The sequence below is a fragment of the Protopterus annectens genome, chromosome 11.part0 (genome assembly GCF_019279795.1).
Source record: "Protopterus annectens isolate FY-2018-M chromosome 11.part0, PAN1.0, whole genome shotgun sequence".
In the NCBI taxonomy this organism is placed as follows: domain Eukaryota; kingdom Metazoa; phylum Chordata; order Ceratodontiformes; family Protopteridae; genus Protopterus; species Protopterus annectens.
The window spans coordinates 140,132,896-140,146,329 of record NC_056745.1 but is presented as its reverse complement, the minus strand read 5'-3'; the positions used below and the strand labels follow the sequence as shown (position 1 = coordinate 140,146,329).

At 36.6% G+C, this 13,434-nt stretch overlaps 1 protein-coding gene across 2 annotated transcripts in view; it reads right to left on the bottom strand.

Annotated features, from left to right (window-relative positions):
* Positions 1–13,434, bottom strand: part of HDHD5 (haloacid dehalogenase like hydrolase domain containing 5) — a 232,494-nt gene that overhangs the window by 67,447 nt on the left and 151,613 nt on the right. For both annotated transcript variants that reach the window (XM_044087527.1, XM_044087528.1), the window contains exon 6: positions 2,376–2,550. In XM_044087527.1, the coding sequence (XP_043943462.1) occupies positions 2,376–2,550 (175 nt within the window). The remainder of the gene's footprint in view (positions 1–2,375; positions 2,551–13,434) is intronic.

The window sequence follows — 13,434 nt, the reverse complement described above, 5'->3', positions numbered from 1 at the left end:
AGTACTTATCTATGAACCCGTGTGCAACTTCTTTTTCTTCTTTTCCTTTTGATTTTTCCCATTAGGGGTCACCACAGTGAAACAGTCCGCAAAACGATTGGCAGTGGAGTTTTACAGTGTTGAGTTGCCAGCCCAGTGCCCAATCTTCCACAGAAGGCACACACACACGCACAAACACATGCACACACACACACACACACCCTAGGGCCAATTTAGAGAGTCCAATCCACCTTCAGCATCTCTTTGGGATGTGGGAGGAAACCGGAGCACCCAGAGGAAACTCAAGTGACTGCAGGGAGGACATGCACACTCTGCATAGAAGGCACCCCAGCCAAGAATTGAACTGCAGAACCTCTTGCTGTGAGATGGCAATGCTAACCGCTGTACCACAGCAGACACCCCATGAACCTATGTGCAACTACTGCACAAAAACAAGGTATTTCAACAAATATTTTGGATGAACAATAAAGATAAAATTTCTACTGTTTGTAGGTTAGCAAAAAGTAAGTTGTATAACGTGGCGTTGTGTATAAAATGTATAAGTAGTGGTTACATAATAAAGTATCGGAATGTCACACTGGCTTATCCTAGACTAGTCTGTATTTCAATAGGAGTAGTGACATTAAATCTGCATCGAGTCTGAAGAGCTAACTTGACATTTACCATGCACTACTGTGACAATGGCGAAGTACAGAATTTCATTTGGTCATGGCTTTGTTTCAGTGTTTGTTTAACTTCATTCCTACAAGGTTTATCATCACTCAAGTTGATTAGCACTTTATCTATTTTTTTGCTTTCTGTTTTGTCTCTGAAGTGGACTCATACATTTATCCATCCATTTGTTACAAACAATTAACCAAGACAAGGAACAAAACCACTTCTTAGTTCAATCACTGTTCGTTGAAATCCATAGAACCAATGAATATGACAAAAGTTATAACTCTCAGTTAACCATCAGCTGTAATTTAATCTGTTTCACCTTCATATTATCATGTTGTTACAGCTGACTACCAAGTACAACCAGCATTCCACAAAGACAATTTTTTCGACTTACTGGTAAAAAGGGTCTGCATAAATTCTGTTTTCTTTGCCATTTGCACTACTAAGGTATACGGATATATTCATCCAAACCCCCCCCATAAGATTTAAAAATTTCTCCCAAAACAAAACTAAAATAGAAGTGGCGCATACTGCGAAACAACTAGGAGTTATTATAGATGACAAACTATGCTTTGAACAACATATATTCAATATAATAAGAAAAACACATTTCAAATTAGATAAGCTTTACAGGACATAAATCATATATAGATACTCCCACAAGAACAAAACTGGCTAGCACTCTCTTGCTCCCTTCCCTCCTTTATGCCCTGCCCCCCCCCCCATTTTCACAAATCTGCACACATCCCTGAGCCAGAAATTACAATCATGCTGGTACAAAATTGCCAAATTTGCCTGCAGCCTACCATACCACACACAGCATCGTCAAGCCATTCATGCATTAAAGTGGCTCGATTCCCCTCAATACCTGCAGTACACTCAACTCACCACTGCTCACAAACTAATATACAACCCAGACAACTGTCCCACACTCTCACATATCACCCAGTCCTACATCCCCTCTAGGAAACTTCAATCTTCAAACAAACTTTTACTTGTCCAAACCCAAAAAGAGAGCAGAACAAAGTTTGTATTCCTACTTCATAGCAAAATTATGGAATAACCTATCCCCACTATTACTTTACTTGATTCATTAAATACCCTCAAATATACCTTAAAACACCAATTTTTTTGAAAATCAAACTGGCCTATGTGGCCCAAATCTAACTCTACCTTAGAACTAATCCTAGGCCTCTGTTGTATAACTGGACTTTATTCTTAGCCAACAACCTTTAACCAGCTAACTTTCATTAGTCTGCACTTCTACAAGATTTATACATTAATACAAATAACTTTGTTTTTAGTCTCTCTCCTGTCAGATTGCCACTAAGTGAATACCCAATACCTACACTTAACCCAACTCTATATTTTTACTTACTTTTGGTTATCACTACTACTGAAACTGTATAAAAATCACTCTTAAATAATGTAAATTTTATCTATCTGTTGTATGTTTTACTGTAAATGGAGCTTTTCTCCCCAGGCCTCCACTGAAAATGGGTATCTGACCCAGTGGATATTCCCAGTCAACAAATGTCAATAAATAAAGTCATACTTTTTATGTCTGTTTTTACATGAACAAGTCTAAATATAACAATAACATTATTACTACTGACTTGAGTTCTACAGTTTTGTAGTTTAAGTGGTTGTATTTGAAACTATATACATGCAAAATGTGTACCATTCAATGCTTAAACAAAACAAATATGGGTTACCTTGGCATTGTGGCTTCTGTTACCCACAAGAGGTCCATATTACATGCCAGCACAGGGATGTGGGGATACGGTACTACATGTGGTGCACTTGCTAACTTCCCATCACTCAGAATAACATCAATGATCAGCTGCAAGTTAGTTTCCCATCTCACTGGTTCTCCAAACAGAATCACAGCTACAAAAGTCAAGTACACAAAAACAAAATGAAATACAAAGTAAAATACACATACATGCACATGTGCATCTCTATCTAAATTTATGTTTGTGTGTGAGTGTGTGTGTGTGTGTGTGTGTGTGTGTGTGTGTGTGTGTATATATATATATATATATATATATATATATATATATATATACCCATTTATTTATACATAAAGTATGTTCTACGGCTACTCAGCATGTGCAGTTTACTGCTTAAAGTTCTTAAATAATTTATGTTTACCTGAAACAGTTTTGAGACGCCCTTTTTCTTATCATCCTCAGTCTAACGACCCCCCCCCCATCAGCACAGAATTCTTCTTATTACAGTATTTATCAACCTGAACAGGTGCATATATGTGGCACAGAAAATCATATATAGATATAACATCACCATTTTATTAGTAAAAACAGCTAATGATCTTTCCTTCCTTGGAAGTGCCAGGCATTGTCAAAGTCCACAATTAAAATTAAACAGCAGAAGCACAATAACATTCAAATTTTAGTGTCATGGACCAAATTTAGGAGTATAGCAAGAAACGTCAGATTTGCATATGCTGACACCCTCCTCACTACAGTCCTTACTCTACAACCTATAGCCTAAATGTGTAAAGATGCAGCTCAAAGCAGAATGTCAAGGCACAGAAATGAATACAGTTACTGTCTTTGCTAGCTCACCTGCACACTTCTTGCATTTGGTGACTTGGCATACTGTGCTTCCGAGATAGTCAAAATGTTGTCTCGTCAAAAATACATTTGTGCGTTACGATTTAAATGAATTACTTTTGGTTATACTCCTGTATGCATACAATTGGAAACCAGCTATGCATTCAATGCACCTACATTACCTACTATTAACGAATATGACAGGCAACTGTTGTGATGGACTGCCTATTGTCACCAATATGTGACATCTTGAATGTAAAAACCTTGCTGAAGCTCCAACCAGGTACAAACACAGCAACAAGCTTTAGTGTGTAAAATATAAATAAAAATCAAGAGGCACGGTACTTTTTTAGATCTTTCGTTCTAATAAGTTATCAGAACTTCATGAGAACATATCCACAATACAAAGATCAACATTTAAATAAAATTACAAAATATCAACCAATCTTGGCTCATCAATTAAAACCTAACTATATAAAGTTACAAACAATATGTACATCCACTACCTGACAATGTAAAACAGATTTAAAGTAAATGTCTTAAAGATCCTATATTTTAATAAACTCTTCACAGATAATAGCCTTGTTAATACCAGGTTCCACATTCGCATGTAAAAAGAATTGCCACTTTAATTCCAAGAATTCTAGACAACTATTAACAATCAACAAACAGAAACTGATGTACTTTCGTAAATTTTCTCAGTAATCGAGAAAGGCATTACAATAAATACTGTGCCTGTACAAAGCATTGTTGACATCTTTCTTTTTTATATACAGCAAATGCTCTCTAACTCGTGTGTTTAAGTTGTGCTTTGTTTTATCTATGTAGCAACAATCAGAGTTTCCACAACAGGCAAGATGCACTAAACATTCACTCCTTGCAACTGAATCCATCTCTTGCCACGAAGGTGTAATTGGCATATTCAAAATAATGAGTACTGTTGGTGTCAATATAGCTACAGTACTTACAGGTTTGACAAGGGAAAGTTCCAACAGAAAAAATAATAGCCATTTATTTCCTCATATTGGAATGTTACAATACACTTTTCACATTCTTATTTCCCCTGTAAATAAACTGTGGCTTTTCTCCCACTATTTTGCTAACATCATACTTGCCTAGTATAACCTCCCAATTCCCTTCTAATATTTCCCTTAATTTATAGCCTTCTATACTAACGGGGATGGGGAAAGCCAGGCACTTGTCTGTGCCATCACGTTTAGTAACCTTATAGGTAAAGCCAGAATTAGGAATAGGTGGAAACTTACCTTTCCTGTTACTAATAACTTCATCAGAAACCATAGTTAACATTTCTACAGGATAGCCTCTAGACTGAAACATGTTCTTGAGTGCCTGTACTTTGCCTAAAAACATCAAATCATCACTAACAATGCAAATGAGACAAATAACTTGTCATTTACAATTTTTTTTCATAAACGTCAGCTGAAAGCCACTGTAATGCAGATAATTGTTAGTAAACCTGCTTCTTCTATAAATATTACTGACAAACATTTTTTGTTAAATATCCAAGGTGAGCAAACATCTAAAAAATGTACTGCTGTACCTAAATTGTTCACTTCAAAGTTGAGCCAGGACATATTCTAATTAATCTGGACAACAAACTCTTCAAATAATGTCTGATTCTGTCCAAATAAAAAATAAATAGTTAATATAAAGTTTATAGAAAGCCAAATGTTGGAGTAATGGAAGATGTTCAAGAAATTCCTGCTCCTGCCAACACATAACTAGGTTGGCAAAAGAAGTGGCAACTTTGGCCCCCATAGCAACGCCACCAACCTGTTGATAAATACTCTTGACAAAACTAAAACAAATGTTGGTCAATATTCATTCTAGTAAACAGATATTCTAAATATATCATTTTTTGTCTTTGCTGTATTTACTTGGATATGACCTTACAGATTCTGCAGCTTCCTCTTTATTAACAGCAGTGTACAGAGAATTGGCATCAACTGTACATAAATACTATTCTTTGCCTGAAATATCATAGCTTTTGATTTTTAACTAGAAATGCCAAAGAATCTTTAAGGAAATATTTACTATCCTTAATGTCAGGATTAAGGATGGAATCTAAATAAGCTGCAATAGTAACTGTCTTACTTTTGGGGGCTGAAAAAATGGCCCTAAATGGTGGATGACACTCATCTTTGTGTATTGGCTATACCAAATACTGTACCTAATTCTGGCTCTTCAACACACAGAAATTCAAAGTTTGATGTTAATATAACCCTGATACAACATGTCAAGTAATATAGTATCAACAAACTTGAAACTATTACATACAAAATCCTTAGAGCTACTTTTTTGTAACTACTGACATCATCAAGCAAGTTCCCCATCTAGATGTTAAAACCACTAACATCCATAATTACCAAACTGTTGCCATTGTTGGCTTTCATATATCTACAATAAGAATAACTACATAGCCGACCAAGGGCAACATATTCTTCTTGACTCAAATTACAGGATGGTTTAATCTTACAGTTCTTATTACCAGTGCATCCAAATAAATTGTAAAAGTCGAATTCACATAAATTAGAAAACACTTTTAATGTATTTGTTAAAGGCAGATTAACCATGCTAGGCCTTTTAAACCATACGGTATTAGATGATTGTTCAGTCTTATCAAAAATGTATTTTAAATTAAGTTTGCATAGAAAAAATTCAAAATCAAGCAACACATCAGTCTCAAGACTCTTTTTTGTTGGTATAAAACTAAAATCTTTGGACAATAAACAAACTGAAGAAATAGTATCGGATTCCAAATGCTAATCCAATGACGACAGAAAACAAATGATTTTAGCACTTTCATTCACTATTTTATTGATTGAACTTCATCAGAAAAAAGTACGTTCCACCCAAACATCCTTTTATATCAAATACACAGGAAATGACATCATTAACTAAAAACATTTCATAATTCAATTAAATGACTTAGATAAAAAAAACTGTATATTTATGTGTATATAAATTACATATCTATTTGTTTAATAGAAAGCATTTTAAATTAATGGACTCATTAGGGGCTTGATCAGCCCCTAAAAATAACTGCCAAAGTGTTTCTTTACACTCTAAAACTTTATTCAAATCCCCACCAAACATAATTTTCTCTATTTTTTCTACTACAAAAAATTCAAACTTTTTAAACTCAGCACATCTAAAAGCGTGCTTAGCCAGGGAATTAGTTGGATCCTTATTTCCAATAGCTAAGTTGTGTTCGTAAATTCTATGTTTCAAAGTCCTGATAGTTTTCCCCACATAATAATGTGCACATGATACACACTGCGCAATATACAATACAAATTCTGTGTTACAGTTATAATAGTCTTTGGCCCATATAGTGTAGTTCGAATGACTGAAGGTGATAAAAGGAACTGTTGCTAATAAATCTACACTGTTTGCAGTTCCTACAAGCATATGTACCTTTCTTTGTACTAACTAATCTCACATTGGTATCATCTCTCTGATTTTTTCTTTCCAACATTGATTTTAAATTAAGTACTCTCTTATAGGTAAACTTGGGTTTATTACCTATTAAACTTACTAGGTCTTTATTACCTAATAAAATCTTCCAGTTATTTTCTATAACGGCTTTAATAAACCACATTTCATTTACTATAGGTATGGGAAAGGCAGTACTAAAATTAATGGAAGCAGTAGTAGAACCTTCTAATGTTGGACTCTACTTTTTAATTCCTCAATGGCAAAATCTCTGTGACTAAGACTGAAAATGTGTCAGTCACTTACTAGCGACATCTTGTTTTCCCCCTTCTTTTTCCCTTTTGTCATCTTTCCTCCCCTCATCATGGAAAAAATTGTTGATGTTGGAAACCTGGGAGGAAAAAAGGGATCCCTGCAGAAGAAGAAACAAAAACTGCAGGAGAGTTTTCACCAAAAGATCCAGAGCCAGTGGACAAATTTTGTCTGTTTAGTGTCTTATTTGTACCAAAATAATCCAAATGATCTAAACAACTAGTATGGGTGTTGCTCGTATTAACGATTTTTTTGTTGACATTAGAACCAACCTGCTCAGTGGAAAGTTTGATGATAAAAGCTTGCTTGCTGTTATATGCAAGTATATCCCTTCTAAGTTTCTTTTTCTGCCTAATGATTAACGTGGCCACGTCTTTGAATTTTAATCGAAATACCATCATATAAGTTTTTAAACAGCAAAAAAAGAAGGACGCTGCAACAGTTGACTATCCAACATTTGTATTTCATTGTTCAAGGTCACTAATTCGATAGTTTTTCATTTAATTAATATTTGCAAAAACCCAAGATCTGCCTTGTTGTAAACTTCACTAATATCATGAACATTTTTTTTCATTAAGATATATCCCATTAGAAAGGTATAAACTTTTAATCCTAATGGTACAATTTTAAGTTTACAAAACTTGTTCAGATAAAAAATTGTCTATTTCAAGAGATTTAAATTTGAGTAGCTTTTTCTCAAGATTAAAAATACTGCTTTTCCAGTCAAATGTACTAAAACTGGCAGAGTTGTCTTCCACAGTAGCATTAGTACTTGCAATATCAAACAGCAAACCGAAACTGATCTACAAATGCAAGTTAAATACACAAATTAGAGAACATTTGTTGTCCATAAAAAAAAAGGAAAGGGGTCAACAATGTATTGTATAGACACAGTATTTGTTTTAATGTCTTTTGTACATTTTCTTTCTCAATTATTGAGAAAGTAGATCAATTTCAGTTTGTTGTTATCTGTGAATAGTTTATTAAAATATAAGATTCTTTAAGACATTTACTTTAAATCTGTTTGACATTGTCAAAAACTGGATGTACACAGGGTTTGTAATTTTAAATTGTTCATATTTAGGCAAGTTTTAATTGATGAGCCAAGATTAATGTGGTCATATTTTGTAATTTTACTTAAATATTGATCTTTGTATTGTGAATATTTTCTGATGATGTTCTGATAACTTAATCGAATGAAAGCACTAAAAAGTACAGTGTCTTGAGCTTCTGCAAGGTTTTCACATTTAATTACTTTCGTTCCTTCCTGGTTCGCTAATATGTGACATGTCCAGCAGTGATGGAGCTTGAATCTCACCACTGCTAACCAGGATACCATCTTGAAGTGAGAGGGCATGGACAACAGTCCATGGATCTGTTCCACTGCTCAAACAGATTAAAGTGCTGAAAAATGCATTGAAATCTGTTTCAATATGCAATACAAAAAATGCAACATTTCCACAAGAGTATAAAGAAAATATGTACTGCTGCTCTGGATATGAGCTTCCAACACTGACTCTCATTCTAGGAATACACAATGACCAATGAAGACTTTGGCCTAACACAACATTTCCCTTTCTCATCACTCTGTGAGCTACATATCTTCCAGTGCTCCTTGGCCACAGTAATTGTTTTTCAATTATTTTCACCTGACACACACATACAGGTCCATGGAAGACTGGCAGAATTCTACAATTCCCCACAACTTTCTTCCTGACACAGTACTACTGTCACCACCATAAATAAGGCTGGGGACTGAAACACAACCTGGCATTCTTGATTTCTCCACATGTGAATTATTAAAAAATGTCATTAGTAGTACGCTGAAGTGATCTGTCTTCTAGAGGTGAATACCACAACATTGCCAACCTACAGTGATAAACTGCAATACTCCTTCTCAGGTAATAAATAACAATACAAAATAAACAATATATGCTGCTGTCAGGATCTTAGAATGAACAACTTAAAACTTTTGTTAGATAATAAAGACAGTACCAATATTAATGTACAGAGGTCAAGGAATAAAGACACTGCTGATATAGGTTACATATGCAGATGTCAAGGCAAAGCACAGAGAACATAAAAGTAACCGTCATTTTTACAAGGCAGAATAGTTAAAGAATATGATCTACAGCTAAATAAATACCGTAGCTGTCTCTTATAGAAGACGTACTTGGCCTGGCTATTAAGTTAGAAAAATTACACAAGGCAGAAGTAAAAAAAAACATTTTCCCAGATGTGCCACCAAGAACCGTCAACCAGAGATTAGCTGACTTTATATAGGATATAGCTCCTTCTTAGGTCATCATTTTGTTTAAACTATAAAGAAAGCTCTAAATACAACACACATTTTTTCCCTTTTTTCTTTTATTTTCTCATTCACAGAGGAAGATCAAAAGATTACACATATTATATCATACAGGAAACACTCACTGCAGATTTAACAGAGCTCAAACATTGTTTTACAAAGGTGTCAACATTTTGAAATAAGAAAGAAAAAAATGCATCAGTTTCCCCATATTGGCACAAGTTCTTTCCACTTTCACAAACTAATGAATGTGCATATTAAGGACCACTTTTACAACTCTGATATATCTTTGAAGAGACCTTCCAGTTGCATTTTTCCTTAAATCAAACTGTTTAATGATAATTACATGCGTGCAATGTAGTCCTTCCTGTAACTGTGGGAAGTTAAATGTTACATTTGAATTATGTGTTCCATAAGTTTTCTTTTTCTTTCATCTTACTTTTTCACAAATAAAGGTCACAAGGTTACACACAGTTTACTTCAAAAGGAAACACACATATTGCATCTTTTAAATGTTAAACATGGCATGTCAACCATCTAAATTAAAACTGTAAAAAAAAAAATTTTAAACAAGTTTCTGTACTCTGCTACTACAGTTCTTCCCATAACAATCCGAAGCAATTCTTCTGAAGACATCTATCAAGGTACTATTTGGCACACTATGCCATTACTTTTCTGGACAAACCATACACATTGGCATTAGCAGTATCATGCTTATGCTGGTCAGTCATGCTGTGGGGCTGCAAGGCTAAAGTCTATTCAAGGAACTTTCCATTTTTTTCCAACAACTCCCTGACAAAATGCGCATGTTCTGCCCTTGACCAGCTGTAGACAGCAACATCGTCCAGGTAACTAAAAACATAGTCTTAAACTCCTGCTAAAATACCACCTACCAGCATCTACAAAGATGCTGGGACAGTCTTTATTACAAAGGACATTTTTATAAATGGATATATCCCAAATGTGGTCACAAATGCTGACCTTTTCCTGGCTTCAGATGCCAAGGGTACCGAACAATAACCCTTGGCCAAGTCAGTAGTAGTTAGATACTTAATCCCACCCATCTGCTCTATGGCTTCATCTGTCCCAGGGATGGGGTAAGCATCTGCCTTTGTATGGCCGTCCAGTATGCTGTAGTCCAAAGAATCTGGTGCTGCTATCCTTCTCTGGTGAAGGCACCACTAATGAGGCCCAGTGACTGCTGGACTCCTGGATTACTTCAATTTCCAACATGTTCTGCAGTTCCCCCCTCTCTCTCTCAGGGTTTGCTTACTCTTGCAGGCACCTTACAAGGAGTTTTATGACTTTATGATGCATCATTTAGGTCCTGTGTCCTTATGATACTCCATAGGAGGTACTCCCTGACTTACTAGTAAAAGTATCCCCAATTTCTTGTAATACAAAACAGTGTAAGAAACGTCTCGGTGTGGAAGATTTTCGATCCATATATATCCAGTTACTGTCCTTATTTCTGTACCTAGATAAGAGAAACCAGCTGGGAGAAGACTACTTTATCCACGGAGGCATCCCAATGAACCTCATCAATGATCTCTACCATCAGAAACTCCTTCCAGTTCCTCTACTAACCCAATGCAGACACTGGGCTCCAAGACCTCCCTATCATGATAGGGATTCAACACACGTCAAAGTTTGTAATTCTGCTTCCTGCCCAGCGTAGCTAACATCACTACCTTTCTCACAATGGTGAAAGGATCCTCCCAGGCTACCCACAGCTTTTTGTCTCTAACAGGAATATGTACAATCACCTGCTACCAAACAGAACACTCTCTGGTTGTCTTCTCACATTAGACTTTTTGCAGCTATTGTGTTTGTGCCAGATGCTCCTGGGCCATCACCATGAACTCCAAAAGTCTATTCCTGAAGTTAGGACATCACCATGAACACCAAAAGCCTAGTCCTGAAGTTAGGATATCACCAAAACAGACTCCTTTTGAGAAATCTCATACATCCTCCCATTCATTCTGAATTATATCCAACAGCCTCTTCACACTGTGACCATACAATAGTTCAAAGGGCAAAGCACCTCTATATTTCTGGGGCATCTCTGTGTTTGCAAAGTGGAGATAGGGCAGGTAAGCATCCCATTGTCTTTTCAACTGGCCTGCACATGAACCCAAAATTTTTTTTTCAATGTACAGTCAAACCTCTCCACCAGACTTTGTTTTTAATGGTACGGAATGCTCTTTAAATGCTTTACCTCAAAGAGCTTCCACAAACATGCAAGCAGGTCTGACACAGTTGGCAACTCTATCATCAGTATTTTCCTTGGGAAACCTACCCCGCTAAAAATGTTTAACAAAGCATTTATTAGCTTCTCTGTCTCAACGGAAGACAGAGCCACTGGTTCTGGATATAGCATAATCCAATACTACAAGGATACGTTAACTGTGGAACTTATTGTACTCAGAAGTCCCATAATATCCACAGCTGCCCTCTGAAACAGTTCCTTAACAAAATCAGTTTTTGATTTGTTTCCAGCCTTGCCAACCTTTTGGCATGGCTATCGGGTCCTGAAGTTCCCTGCTACATACGTTGTTAATTTCTAGCTAATAAAAATTTGCACAAAGCACCTCTTAGTACAAGTTACACCCATATAGCCTGCAAAAGGAATATTAAAAGCTGTAGCAAGCAGCACCTGCTAGTAGGCCCTGGATACTAACAACCACTGTATTACTTCTCCCTGTAGCCCTCCTTCAGGGGTCCATTCACTGTACAACCATTCCTTATTCCAGTATATGGGTCTGTCTGTCCTTAACAGAAGCCTTCTTGGCTCCTTCAAGTCCTGTAAACTAGGGTCTAAGAGCTGACCTTGCCTCAATGCTTTCCATTCTGCCCACTTGCCCTATATAACCACTTAAAATGGCTCTGATCAGTAACCACAGTGAACTTTCCACAAGATAGGGAAGTTGTAACCTTTACACCATTCAGATACAGTCTGCAAATGATGATTCTACTTCTGGTTGACTATCACCACCCACCACTTTCCTTGAATTGCCAGCTTGCAAGGACAGCCCAATAATTTTCAGCTCCTGTGGTTCAGTAGATGGTTCATTGCTACTGAACAGCTCCCAATTGCTGCAGCCATATCAGCAACCCCAGACGGAATTTTAGACCTCAGCTGGGCATCTTCCCATTGCCTCTCCACATGACTGTCACTATGTTCAACTGCATGTAACAGCATGCATATAAAATATAAAGTACTGCACTGTCAAAGTCATTCTCTGTTGGGACACTATCAGGGATGTCCTCAATCACAGTCACCTGTTGGCTCACCTCTGCCTCCTCTTCCCAATCCAGATAGACTCTGTCAAAGGTACCATGAAATGTTTTCCAAATGAGGCCTTATACAAGCAGTACTCCTGTCTGACCACTGTAGGCTTGACAATGGTTATGTCTGAGGCAGTGATCCATTTGATAATATCATGGCAGAGGGAAGAGAGGCTAGGTACAACAGCTGTCTGTAGAGAACATACCAGTGCCACAGTGCTAGTTCTGTCTGAAGCTTCCTGAAACCTTTGCTCTCTCCCCACTTTATTGGACAGAGAGACCAAGCATGTCCTTTTTGGTTACAAGTGAAACATTTAACCCCAAAAGCTGAATATGTATCTGAACTTGTAGCTTCTCCCTTTGATGGCTTAGGCTGCCCCTGTGCATTCCTTTATACCCACGTGCAGTGCGGGACACTCACACCCATGCAGTGGCAACCTTCTAGCTAGCTAGAGGCCTCCCCTCCTCTCCATATCTACAGCAATGTTGCATTCCTGGTCTTCTAGTTAAATCCTCATGTACTCAGGCAAATTACTGAGGGCATATTCCATGACCAAAAGTTCTGTAAGAACTTCAGATGTGATGATCTTACACCCATTCCTGCATTGGTGAAAACACATAACGATTTTGGCAATATATCTTCAGTTACATATTCATCTGCTTTCCTTGTATGTGCTCAAAACTTCTTTCTGTACATTTCTGAAATCAGTTAAAAAATGCAAGCACAAATTCTTTAACTTTAGTACAGTTTAAACAGTCAACATCACCAAGTTTTAAAACTGTACGCATTTCTTTGCCTGTGAGCAAAGGAGTTAAAAACTTCACCCACTGCCC